General features: G+C 39.0%; 1 protein-coding gene across 2 annotated transcripts in view; it reads right to left on the bottom strand.

The window, feature by feature from the left end:
• The window catches only part of spata13 (spermatogenesis associated 13), a 94,760-nt gene that overhangs the window by 20,829 nt on the left and 60,771 nt on the right, over window positions 1–13,160 (bottom strand). For both annotated transcript variants that reach the window (XM_061921501.1, XM_061921502.1), the window contains 2 exons: window positions 5,675–5,854; window positions 5,419–5,598 (listed from right to left, as the gene is read on the bottom strand). In XM_061921501.1, coding sequence (XP_061777485.1) covers window positions 5,419–5,598; window positions 5,675–5,854 — 360 coding nt within the window. The remainder of the gene's footprint in view (window positions 1–5,418; window positions 5,599–5,674; window positions 5,855–13,160) is intronic.

Raw genomic sequence — 13,160 nt, 5'->3', positions numbered from 1 at the left:
GGAGCCTGGCAACAAAACTGCAGGAGGGGTGATGGGGATTTGGCCTATCGTTCACAATCATTATGACAAAAAAAGAAGACAAAGGTTTTTTTTGGGCAGTCGAACATGTAAAACTTGGCTTGTTATAGGTGGCTAGCAATACAGCTGATGGGAACAATACATTCTACCTCGAAATTACTTTAAAAATACATCCAAAAACCGCCAAGAATACTTCATTTCATAGCCTGTATGACAGGGGTGTCCAAAGTGCAGCCCGGGGGCCATTTTTTAACGGCCCCACGGACATTTTAAGAATACAATTGAAATATATTAAAAACATAAAAAGTGGTATAAAAGAGCATACAGGTGAAATGTAACAAGAATTTGTTGCAATGCTTACTCTTATAACACAAAGCTGCCATGCAGGCTGTTTCTTTCTTTAAAAAAATAATAATGAATCAAAATCAATGTCAATTTGAGTTATTGACCTATTCAAGGCTTCAATTACGTCACATTAAATATTCCACTTTGAGATATATTTTGGGGGAAAATGTTGCATATTTTGTGTTTTGCCATATAAAAAACTGAGCTGTTTTTTTTAAAGAAGGGCCTAAAACAAACAACCAAAACATAAACAACAATAAAACTTAAAATTGACGGATAAATCTGAAGTTGATCTCGAGATTATTGTGCTAAAAGTAAACAGTAAAAAAATGTATAATTCATTTTTTAACACTTTAAAATGTAGGACACTTTTGGATCCCTAATTATTTTAGTGTGATTTGTTTTTAAGTGTCATTGCTCAAAAAATAATAATGAATCAAAATCCAAAATTAAGGTTCCAATTATTATATAATCTCAAATATTCCACCTAGAAAAGTTATTGAGTGAAAATACTGCATATGTTGTGTTTTTTCCTTTTTTTTTCTAATGTTGATCTACAAATAAATAAATGATAAATAAATAAATTTAAATTATAATACTGAATAGTGACACTTAAATTTTTTTTTTTTTTTTACCAAAACCCTTTGGGGTCCCCGGGATCATAACCGAGTGGAGACCTAAATGTATATTTTTTATACATATATTGTATTGGTTTTTAAAATAAAAATCATGAAAATGGCCCCCGCTTGCTCTGATTTTTCAGTGTGGGGCCCTCAGTGGAAAAAGTTTGGACACCCCTGCTGTATAATAAGCAAACATGCGTGGGTTCCCTCCGGGTACTCCGGCTTCCACCCACTTCCAAAAACATGCACCTGGGGATAGGTTGATTGGCAACACTAAATTGCCCCTAGTGTGTGAATGTGAGTGTGAATGTTGTCTGTCTATCTGTGTTGGCCCTGCGATGAGGTGGCGACTTGTCCAGGGTGTACCCCGCCTTCCGCCCGACTGTAGCTGAGATAGGCGCCAGCGCCCCCCGCGACCCCAAAAGGGAATAGGCGGTAGAAAATGGATGGATGGATGCAGCTAGATTCTTATTGTAAGGGTGAACACTGAGGAACTCTTTTTCTAGCGTAGTAACACATTGGCTGCTTTGGTATTAACCGTAAAAGCTATCTACGGAAAGAGATAAGCTAGCTTCTTCGTCAGCAAGAAACACGTTTATAATGCACAACACTGCGACGATCTGTACCGATTGAAAAACATGAACAATCACAATAACTGTAAAGTATTATCCCACATTTCATGTTTTGTTCGTACACAGCTAGCCAGACAGTGTATGTTAAGTTAAAGTACCAATGATCACGTCACACACACACACACACTAGGTGTAGCGAAATTATTCTCCGCATTTGACTCATCACCCTTGATTTACCCCCTGGGAGGTGAGGTGAGCAGTGAGCAGCAGCGCTGGCCACGCCCAGGAATCATTTTTGGTGATTTAACCCCCAATTCCATCCCTTGATGCTGAGTACCAAGCAGGGAGGTAACAAGTTCAATTCTTATAGTTTTTGGCATGACTCAGCTGTTTGTACTGTAGTTGTAATAACACACATAATGTACTGTGTGTATCATGATCAATATCATAGTGGCTCACTTGATGGACAGTTGGCTTTTTGGTACAGCTGGCCGAGCACGTTTTTTCTAGTTCATTTTGGGCAAGCCCTCCATTTATGTCAAAATACCTTGGCTCCAAATTCCACATTTACAGTGACAAAGTCTCGTCGCCCTCACTCTTCTTTTGTGCTCGCTTCTATAAGCACCAGTTCATCCTATTTACCTTCAGAAAGATAAGGTTGCTAATCCTCATTTGTATAAAAATAGTCATCTTCGTTGTCTATTCCCAATCTGCCATGATTGTATAACACTCGCGTTTGTTTACAGAAAAAAAAAAACACATTGGTTGCTGGACGTTGAAAGAGCCTTGATATGAAGACGGAAATAAATGCGCTGACAAAATCAGTTCCGGCAATGATTAAAATGATCAAAATAGGGTAAATATTAAACATATTACATATTGTTATGAACGTCTCTATTACTACAATATATATATATTCTGTATATATACTTGCATTGTGTTATTTTTGTTGCTTAATTAATAATATAATAATAATATAATACAAAATTATAATGTTGGAGGGTTTTAAAGTTGTTTTAGAGGCATCTTCCAAACGTTTTTTTTATGGGATGTCCAATATTATGGGCAGATTAATGCTTTAAAATGTAATATCGGAAATAATCGGTATCGGTTTCATAATTATCAGTATCGGTTTCAAAAAGTAAAATTTAAGAGTTTTTAAAACGCTGCTGTGTACACGGATGTAGGGAGAGGTACAAAGCTGGGATGGCGTGGCGAAGTTGGTAAGAGTGGCTGTGCCAGCAATCTGAGGGTTGCTGGTTCAATCCCCACCTTCTACCATCCTTGTCACGTCTGTTGTGTCCTTGGGCAAGACACTTCACCCTTGCTCCTGATGGGTCCTGGTGAGCGCCTTGCATGGCAGCTCCCGCCATCAGTGTGTGAATGTGTGTGTGAATGGGTGGATGTGGAAATACTGTCAAAGCGCTTTGGGCTCCTTAATAAGGGGTAGAAAAGCACTATACAAGCACAACCCATTTACCATTTACCAATTAACCTTAAAGGCACCTCCTTTGGGTGCCAGCACGGCTTTTCACAGTTACAAGTGAATGCAATGCATACTTGGTCAACAGTCATACAGGTCACACTGAGGGTGGCCATATAAACAACTTTAACAGTTACAAATAAGCGCCACACTGTGAACCCACACCAAACAAGAATGACAAACACATTTCAGGAGAACATCCGCACCGTAACACAACATAATCACAACAAAACAAATACCCAGAACCCCATGCAGCACTAACTTTTCCGGGACGCTACAATATACACCCCCCGCTAGCCCGCTCCAACCTCAACCTCTTCATAGTCTCTCTTAGGGAGAGCATGTCCCAAATTCCAAGCTTCTGTTTTGAGGCATGTGTAAAAAAAATATGCACTTTGTGACTTCAATAATAAATATGGCAGTGCCAAGTTGGCATTTTTTTCCATAACTTGAGTTGATTTTAAATCTGAAAAACAAATCAGCAGCGTCGTTCAAAAAAGCTTTTATCAATTACGCCAAATAGCGAAAGTGAAACCGCTTCTGTCAGGACATGACCTTGACCTTGAGAAATTAATTCACGCCTTTATCTGGAATCGTTTAGACTACTGCAATGCCCTGTATGTCGGCATTAGCCAGGCCTCCCTCGCCCGCCTGCAGCTCGTGCAAAACTCTGCTGCTCGTCTGCACATCACCCCTATATTAGCGTCCCTTCACTGGCTCCCTGTAAGTTATCGAATCAATTTTAAACTCCTTTTATTTGTTTTCAAATGTCCAAACAACCTCACGCCAACATATCTCTCCGACCTCCTTCAGCCTTACTGCCCCACTCGATCCCCAAGATCAGCTGCTACTGACACAAGGCTGAAGCTTAGAGGTGACAGAGCTTTCGCTGCTGCTGCTCCCAAGCTCTAGAACGACCTACCTCTGAGTGTTAGACAAGCCTCCTCTCGTCCTGTTTTTAAATCTCTCTTAAAAACAAACTTTTATTCCTTGGCTTTTAACACTAAGTGATATCCATTCTGCAATGGCCCCATTATACACCTGCTGTGAACCTGTTTTTATGTTTTATTTATTTATTTTTTATCATGTTCTGTTTGTGTTGTGTTGTTTGCTCGGTCTACGTATTATCTTTTAACCTGTCCATTGTACAGCACTTTGGCTACCCCTGTGGTAAATTTTAAATGTGCTTTATAAATAAAGTTGATTTTATTTGATTTATTTTGGAAAACATTGTTACATTGTTTAATGCAGGGGTCGGGAACCTTTTTGGCTGAGAGAGCCATGAAAGCCAAATATTTCAAAATGTATTTCCGTGAGAGTCATATCCTATTTTTTAACACTGAATACAACTAAATGCGTGCATTTTTAAGTAAGACCAACATTTTTAGGGTGTAATGAGTTGGGGCAGTATAGCACTGTTGGTAGAACGGCCGTTCCAGTAACTTGGGGGTTGCAGGTTCGATCCCCACTTCCGCCATCCTATTCCCTGCCCTTGTGTCTTTGGGCAAGACACTTTACCCACTTGCTCCCAGTGCCACCCACACTGGTTTAAATGTAAAAATTAGATATTGGGTTTCACTATGTAAAGCGCTTTGAGTCACTAGAGAAAAAGCGCTATATACTTCACTTCTTATTCTTTTTAATAGCATTGTTATTCTAAAACTAGCCAATAATAAATATAAAACGTCTTACCATTAATGCAACTTCTTGAACAGGTGCGATAGAAAATGAATGGTTGGATTAAAATGCATGAGAATGTTTTATAATCATTTTTAATACGGTGATTACCAGCAGAATTATTCATTACTTATCGTGTTAAGCAATGTCAGCTAAGATTTATCTGAGAGCCTTTGCAGTCATCAAAAGAGCCACATCTGGCTCTAGAGCCATAGGTTCCCTACCCCTGGTTTAATGCATCAACAAAATTAGGCATAATATTTGTGTTAATTCCACGACTGTATATATTGGTTTTGGTCGGTATCAGTATCAGTAATTAAGAGTTGGACAATATCGGAATATCGGTAAAAAAGCCATTATCAGACATCTCTAGTTTTTTTATCATCTTAAAAATCCTAAAAAAAAAAGAAAAAAAAGACGTCTGTTCTTGTCTCTCATATTGTGAATGATTTGCTTTTCCCCTTTAAAATGATCAGATCTCCTTCCAAACTAAGATCAAGATTTTAGGTTGGGGTGTTGGTATTAACGCCAATATCACCCCCTATTGGTGGAAAATGGTAACAGTCATAATTTCTTTCCGCATGCTCCAATCTTTGTGACATTTGTGGTGTTGTGTGGGGCATTGGGGAGGACCTGACTGCACGACTTAACCCCAAAGTGCAAGGGGGCCAATAGGGTGTCAGAGAGTGTGGCTGCAGACCTGCGTGAGGAAGCAGGAGCCTATTTCGCTGAGGTGCGGCTGCTCTTTGTTGTACTTCCTCTCCAGGTCGCGAAAGAACTGCCTCTGGAAGGAGTAGATGTCCTCGATGTTGCTGAAGATGGTCCTTAACTGCTGCTCGGTGAACATGTCGGGGTGTTTCCGGCACTGACGGATGTAACCCTGAGGAGGACGGCAAACATTTTTGAAGCCAGCAGAGGGCGTTGGGAGCTTGATCTGAACGTTGCGGCGGCCTCACGTCGCAGATGTCCTTCAGGTGCTTGATGTAGATGCGCTCTGTGTTCAGGATCTCCTGCACCACATTGGTCCTCATCTGCTGGCGGTGCTGGCTGCTGTGCGCGTCTCTGGGGGCGGGGTCTTCCTGGTCCGCCACGCTCTCCACACTCCCCGCGCTGGAGTCCTCCTGGTTCACACGCACCTGAAAACACAAAAGTCGCAGCAGAAAGTCAAAGAGTTGGAATATTTCAGGCCAATTACTTGCCTTTTTCTCAAGATGGCCGACATTCAGGCTGAATTGAAGCAGCAATTAGGGAAAAGTGGGGAACAAAAACCACTCCAGCCACAAAAGGATCAGATCCGCTCAGCATTGCTATGGTAACACGTGAGAACTTTTACAGAGAACTGGAATGTATTCACAATTCCCATGTAGGACAGGAACACATGTTTTTTGTTGTAATGCATTCTAAGTCGTAAAATATGGCAAGTACGAAGTGGCCAACGGAGAACACTATTAAGTTAAGTTCAAGTTAAAGTACCAATGATTGTTACACACACACTAGATGTGGTAAAATCCGTCCTCTGCATTTGACCCATCCCCTTGTTCACCCAATCGGAAGTGAGGGGAGCAGTGGGCATCAATTTTGGCCGCGCCCGGGAATAATTTTTGGTGATTTAACCCCCAATTCCAACCTTTGATGCGGAGTGCCAAGCAGGGAGGTAATGAGTCTCATTTTTATAGTCTATGGCAGGGGTAGGGAACCTGTGGCTCTTTTGAGGACTACATATGGCTCTCAGATAATTATATTTATATAGCGTTTTTCTCTAGTGACTCAAAGCGCTTTACAAAGTGACACCCAATATCTAAGTTATATTTAAACCAGTGTGGGTGGCACTAGGGGCAGGTGTGTAAAGTGTCTTGCCCAAGGACACAACGGCAGTGACTAGAATGGCGGAAGTGGGAATCGAACCTGGAACCCTCAGGTTGCTAGCACGGCCACTCTACCAACCGAGCTATGCCGAGTAACTGTGTAATACTCTTCCATATCAGTAAGTGGCAGTCGGTAGCTAATTGCTTTGTAGATGTGGGAAACAGCGGGAGGCAGGGTGCAGGTAAAAAGGTGTCTAATGCTTAAACCAGGGGTAGGGAACCTATGGCTCTAGAGCCAGATGACTGCATCTGGCTCTCAGATAAATCTTAGCTGACATTGCTTAACACGATAAGTAATGAATAATTCCGCTGGTAATCACAGTTTCAAAAATAACGTTCAAATTATAAAACATTCTCATGCATTTTAATCCAACCCTCCATTTTCTACAGCACCTGTTCAAGATGTCGCATTAATGGTAAGAAGCATTATATGTATTATTGGTTAACTTTTATAATAACAATGTTGTTTAAAAGAATAAGAGACTTATTATAGTCTACAAATGTTGGTCATACTTAAAAATGCACAAATTTAGTTGTATTCAGTGTTGAAAAATGTGATATGGCTCTTACGGAAATACATTGTGAAATATTTGGCTTTCATGGCTCTCTCAGCCAAAAAGGTTCCCGAGCCCGGGTCTATGGTATGACTTGGCCGGGGTTTGAACTCATGACCTACCGATCTCAGGGCGGACACTCTAACACAGGGGTAGGGAACCTATGGCTCTAGAGCCAGATGTGACTCTTTTGATGACTGCATCTGGCTCTCTGATAAATCTGAACTGACGTTGCTTAACACGATAAGTAATGAATAATTCCACTTGTAATCACAGTGTTAAAAATAATGTTCAAAATATAAAACATTCTCATGCATTTTTAATCCATCCATCCGTTTTCTACCGCACCTGTTCAAGAAGTTGCGTTAATGGTAAGAAGTTATTTATTTATTATTGGTTAGTGTGGGGCTTGCCCTCCTGGGGGTTCTTCAGACCCCCAAGCACCGACATGAGAGCCTGTTCCAGGGTTACAATATTGTTTTATTTTTCAATAAGTCTCTCAGTTGCTTTCCAGCAATAGTATTTCCAGCCCCAACCCAGTCTCTCCTCCTGGCTGCTGCTTATAACAGAGCGACAGGTGATTAGATAAAAAGGCCCAGGTGGGCCATCTACGCACCTGTCGCTGCAGGCCCGCAGGCCACGCCCCCTCCACAGTTAGCTTCAGAATAACAATGTTATTAAAAAGAATAAGAGACCTATTATACTCTAGAAATGTTGGTCTTACTTAAAAATGCACGTGTTTAGTTGTGTTCAGTGTTAAAAAAAAAATTATGTGGCTCTTACAGAAATATATTTTAAAATATTTGGCTTTTTGGCTCTCTCAGACAAAAAGGTTCCCGACACCTGCTCTAACCACTAGGCCACTGAGTAGGTTGCGCCCATAAAGCCCTCTAAAAAAACATTGAACAAAACTCCATTTACATTTCGTGACCTGAATATTACCCAAGTATTAGCAATATTGTTATTGTAAGCGCTAATACAGACAAACTATTTTTGCGGCGCCGTCATCACAGAGAGCTAACTCGCTTATGCTGCTATATTGACATACTGAGCTGCTGCATCTCCTCTGAGTTGGTGAAAGTTAATTCTAGATGATAAAAAAATTATCTCCCCTGGATAGTAGAAGGTTGTGGACATAATCAGAGAAGCAGTGCTGGGCGATATGGCCTTTTTTTAATATCTCAATGTTTTTAGGCCATGTCACGATACACGATGTATGTCTCGATATATATTGGATGGTCTCTGTGCGATATAAAAAATTATTATATCGTGATATAATAGGACAGCGTACAGAGGACAGAGTAAAACAACTTGCACTGAGCCTAGTCTATAAAATCCGCTACACCTCCTTGATACCGAAGTACATGTCAAATTACTTCCTTAACGTAAATGACCGCCATAACCACAACACCAGGGGGAGCTCCCCAAACCACGTTAAACCCAGATTTCGATCTAACAAAGGTCTTAACTCATTCTCTTTCTATGCCACATCAATGTGGAATGCACTCCACACAGGTATACAAGTAAGTACATCTCTATATTCCTTCAAAACCGCTCTAAAACAACACCTCCAGGCAACTTCAACACTTTACTAATACCCTCCTCCATTCACATCCCATCTCCCCGGATTATAAACAACTCAAATGTATTTCTAATGCATATACTTGTTCTTATGCTATCTGAACTCACTATGTTCTCTGCTGGCTGTACATATCTTACTAAATAAGACCTACACTGTTTCAATGTCCACATTTCTCTGTTGATGCAATTGTTGATGACTGAAGTTCTGATATCAACCAAAGCTCCTCATCCCACCCCCCGGATTGTAAATAATGTAAATAATTCAATGTACATACTATGATGATTAACTTGTGTGATGACTGTATTATGCTGATAGTATATATTTGAACCATGAATTGATTAACGTGGACCCCGACTTAAACAAGTTGAAAAACTTATTCGGGTGTTACCATTTAGTGGTCAATTGTACGGAATATGTACTGTACTGTGCAATTTACTAATAAAAGTATCAATCAATCAATCAATATTAGAGTATACGTTCTCACGCAGTTGCTTTTAGCTGCGGGCATTACACTACATGCGTTTCCCACTTTTTCTTGTCTTTCCTTCTCACAGACAAGCGCACCTTCTTACATACGTCACATACTGTCACGTGTGCAACGTCACACGCTCCCGCGGAGCAGACAGGTAACATTAGCTGTGATGCTAACGGTGAGGTGTGGGTGGTAATACGAGAGAGAGAAGGTGCGAATTTGGTAACAAATGGAGGAAGAATCAATTCCCAAGAAAAACAGCACAGGGTCCATCGTCTGGCAGTGGTATGGCTTCAAGCGGGAATATGTTCAATATTTATGCGGCAAAAGCGTTGCTACAAAAAGTAACACCTACTGCTGATTAAGCATCATTTGAAAAGTCACCCGCTAGAGAATGAGGGGTGCTTGAAACTCTGCATGTCAACATCTCCGGCCGGTGCCACACCAACAGAATGCCGAAGCAACTATTTCCACATCAACACCATATGAAAAAAAAACTGTCAACAACAGAAGCAGATAACATACGCCGGAATCTATCAGGCAGCTCATTTTTATTTGACACTTATTGGAATATCTTGTGTGACATCATGTACAAAAGTCCACTTTATTTGTTTTAAACTATTGTAGTGGCATTCTGTACAAAAAAGTGTACTTTAATTTAGTGTCGTTTTGATATGTCATATTAGTGACATCATACACAAAAGTGCACTAATAGCTTGTTTTAAAATGTCTCTGACAATCTTGCACTTTCTGTTTTGGAAATGACATGAATGTTTTTGCCACTGCTTAATAACTGTTTAATACAGGGGTAGGGAACCTATGGCTCTAGAGCCAGATGTGGCTCTTTTGATGACTACACCTGGCTCTCAGATAAATCTTAGCTGACATTGCTTAACACGATAAGTAATGAATAATTCCGCTGGTAATCACAGTGTCAAAAATAACGTTCAAAATATAAAACATTCTCATGCATTTTAATCCATCAATCCGTTTTTCTACTGCACCTGTTCAAGAAGTCGTATTAATGGTAAGAAGTATTTTATTTATTGTTGGTTAGCTTCAGAATAACAATGTTATTAAGAAGAATAAGGGCCTTATTATAATCTAAAAATGTTGGTCTTACTTAAAAATGCACGCATTTAGTTGTATTCAGTCCTAAAAAAATATATGATATGGCTCTCACGGAAATGCTTTTTAAAATATTTGGCTTGTATGGCTGTCTCCGCCAAAAAGGCTCCCGACCCCTGGTTTAATAAATACACTTTTGGTCAATTGACTTAGTTGTGATTTCACTCTCTGCATGAAAGTTTAAAATGAGCATATATTAATGCAGTATGAAGAAGAATGTTTTAATGTAGACACATAGAAGCATCATACTGCTGTGATTATATGCATCAAGTGTTCATTCAAGGCTAATGCAAAATATCGAGATATATATATCGTGTATCGCGATATGACCTAAAAATATCGAGATATTAAAAAAAGGCCATATCGCCCAGCCCTAGTACAATGTATACAATACTAAATTTTCCTTTACAGAATTATTTTATTCAAGACAGAGGTTTTAACTTTGCACTTTATTGATCTGATTGATTTGTATTACCACTAATTGATTATTTGTATCTTTGTTGACGTATTGGAGTTTGTTTATTTGCATGTAATGTGCAACGCTATATTTTTGTTAATCCAGCAATCAATCAATGTATTTGTATGGCACCTTACAACATCACAATGGTGCACAAACTGCTTTTTTAGGACAAATAAGCAAGTAAAACCTGCACGCATATTATAACACTTAAAAAAAACACCTTCATACCTAAAATCACTTATGGCAATTGCTTGTTAAAAGCAAGTTCAAACTAATATGTGTTTAGTTGAGATTTAAAAGCTTCTAGCTCCGTAAAAGCTCGCAACTCAGGAGTGAGGGAATGAGTTCCATAACTTGGCAAAAGTACGATTAACCCCAATTTTTTTTTATTCTATTCTAGTCCTTGGTACTTCCAAAGATGTGTGCAAAGATGAGCGCAGATTCATTGTTGGGTGGCCAACAGTTAAAATAGCAACCAAATATGCTGACGCCAAACCATTGATGTCCTTAAAATCAAAAGAATGATTTTAAAATGTATTCTAAAACATATCGGGGGATAAAGGAGAGCATTGTTTTGGAGCATTAATGAGGAGCTGCATTTTGTACTAAGTGGAACTGGTGGAGGAGTGACTGATTTAGTCCAATAAAGAGGACATTACAGTAGTCCAGCATTGAGCTGATGAAAGCATGAACGGCTTTTTCCAAGGTAGGCCCTCGAACGTGTTCACTTTATTAATCTCAATGTTGGAGATTATTATTGATTTGCTTGTAATATGCAATGCCACATTTTTGCTAACAGAAGTATTTTATTCAAAACAGAAGCTTTATTTTTTGACTTTATTAATCTCAAAGTTAGAAATTATTATTGATTTGCATGCAATGTGCAATGCTACATTTTTCTCAATAGATGTATTTTATTCAAGACAAAAGATGCTTTTAATTAAGTTCTTTGAAAACAATTGCATAAAAAGTACAGTTTTAAATTTGGTCTGAATAAAAACATTAAACATGTCTGAATTTTGGTAAGCATAAATAAGATGTAATGTCTTACCTTGAATTGATTAACGTGGACCTTGACTTAAACAAGTTGAAACAATTATTCTGGTTTTACCAATTAGTGGTCATTTGTATGGAATATGTACTGTATTGTGCAATCTACTAATAAAAGTTTCAATCAATCAATCAAAGTAATTTCAATCTACTAGTTTTTGATCAAATAAAAAACAAGTTTGTTGAATTATTTCTGGCATTTGTATTCAATGGTTTCTTTAAAAATCAAGAGAAAAAAATTGGAAAAAACCTTGAATCGAATGTTTTGTGAAAAAAATTGGAGATTTCATTTAAGTCATATTGCCAAGGCCTATGAGAAAAACACGAAAATACGCTCGTTTGCGGCACTTTGTTTTTTTTAACCCGGGTGAGGATGACGATTAATTCATCTTAACAGGAAAATATAAACATCCCATTAGTCTTTATCCCAGTGAGAGCAGACATTGTACAGTAAGTGATTGTTTTATTATGTTCATACAGTAGTTTGTATTTCTTGTTTAGCACTTAGCAATACTGCTACATGATGCTTAGTGTGTCACTAAAGCCGCACCTGTTTAGCACACAGCTTCTAAAACTTGTAGATCATCCTCATTACATTCCGGCTCAAAAATATATGTTTCTGGATCATCATTTGTCCCAAAGTAGTATTTGTTGTTTCTCATGAAGTCTGTCATGATTAGTAGTGTTGTTGAAGGGAAAAGAGAACCTTGTGATACGTCTGTGAAATGAATACACCCCCGTATGCTTAAAAATTATCAAATTATGTAAATATTACATGTTTTGATGAATGTGCCTGTTATTATTGAGGCGGTATAGCTCGGTTGGTAGAGCGGCCGTGCCAGCAACTTGAGGGTTGCCGGTTCGATCCCCGCTTTCGCCTTCCTAGTCAATGCCGTCGTGTCCTTGGGCAAGACACTTTACCCACCTGCTCCCAGCGCCACCCACACTGGTTTAATTGTAACATAGATATTGGGTTTCACAATTTAAAGCGCTTTGAGTCACTTGAGGAAAAAGCGCTATGTAAATACAATTGACTTCACTTCACTATTATATTACATATATGCTTTTAGTGTGTATGGATACTTTTTAGAACACTTTATAGGTGGAATAGAGTGACCCCATTGGTTCCATTGTTAGCTGACGTTTGCTAATGTTTATTTACGAGTTAGAATGCATTAAAAAAAAATTGTGTTATTGTCTTGTATAAGGAAAAATAATAGGAATATTATTGTGAATAATGTGATGAGGAGGCGACTTGTCCAGGGTGTACACCTCCTTCCACCCAAGTGCAGCTGAGATAGGCTCCAGCACCCCCCATGACCCCAAAAGGG

Source organism: Nerophis ophidion, linkage group LG15 (genome assembly GCF_033978795.1).
Source record: "Nerophis ophidion isolate RoL-2023_Sa linkage group LG15, RoL_Noph_v1.0, whole genome shotgun sequence".
In the NCBI taxonomy this organism is placed as follows: domain Eukaryota; kingdom Metazoa; phylum Chordata; class Actinopteri; order Syngnathiformes; family Syngnathidae; genus Nerophis; species Nerophis ophidion.
This window is presented reverse-complemented; position numbering and strand designations above follow the sequence as displayed.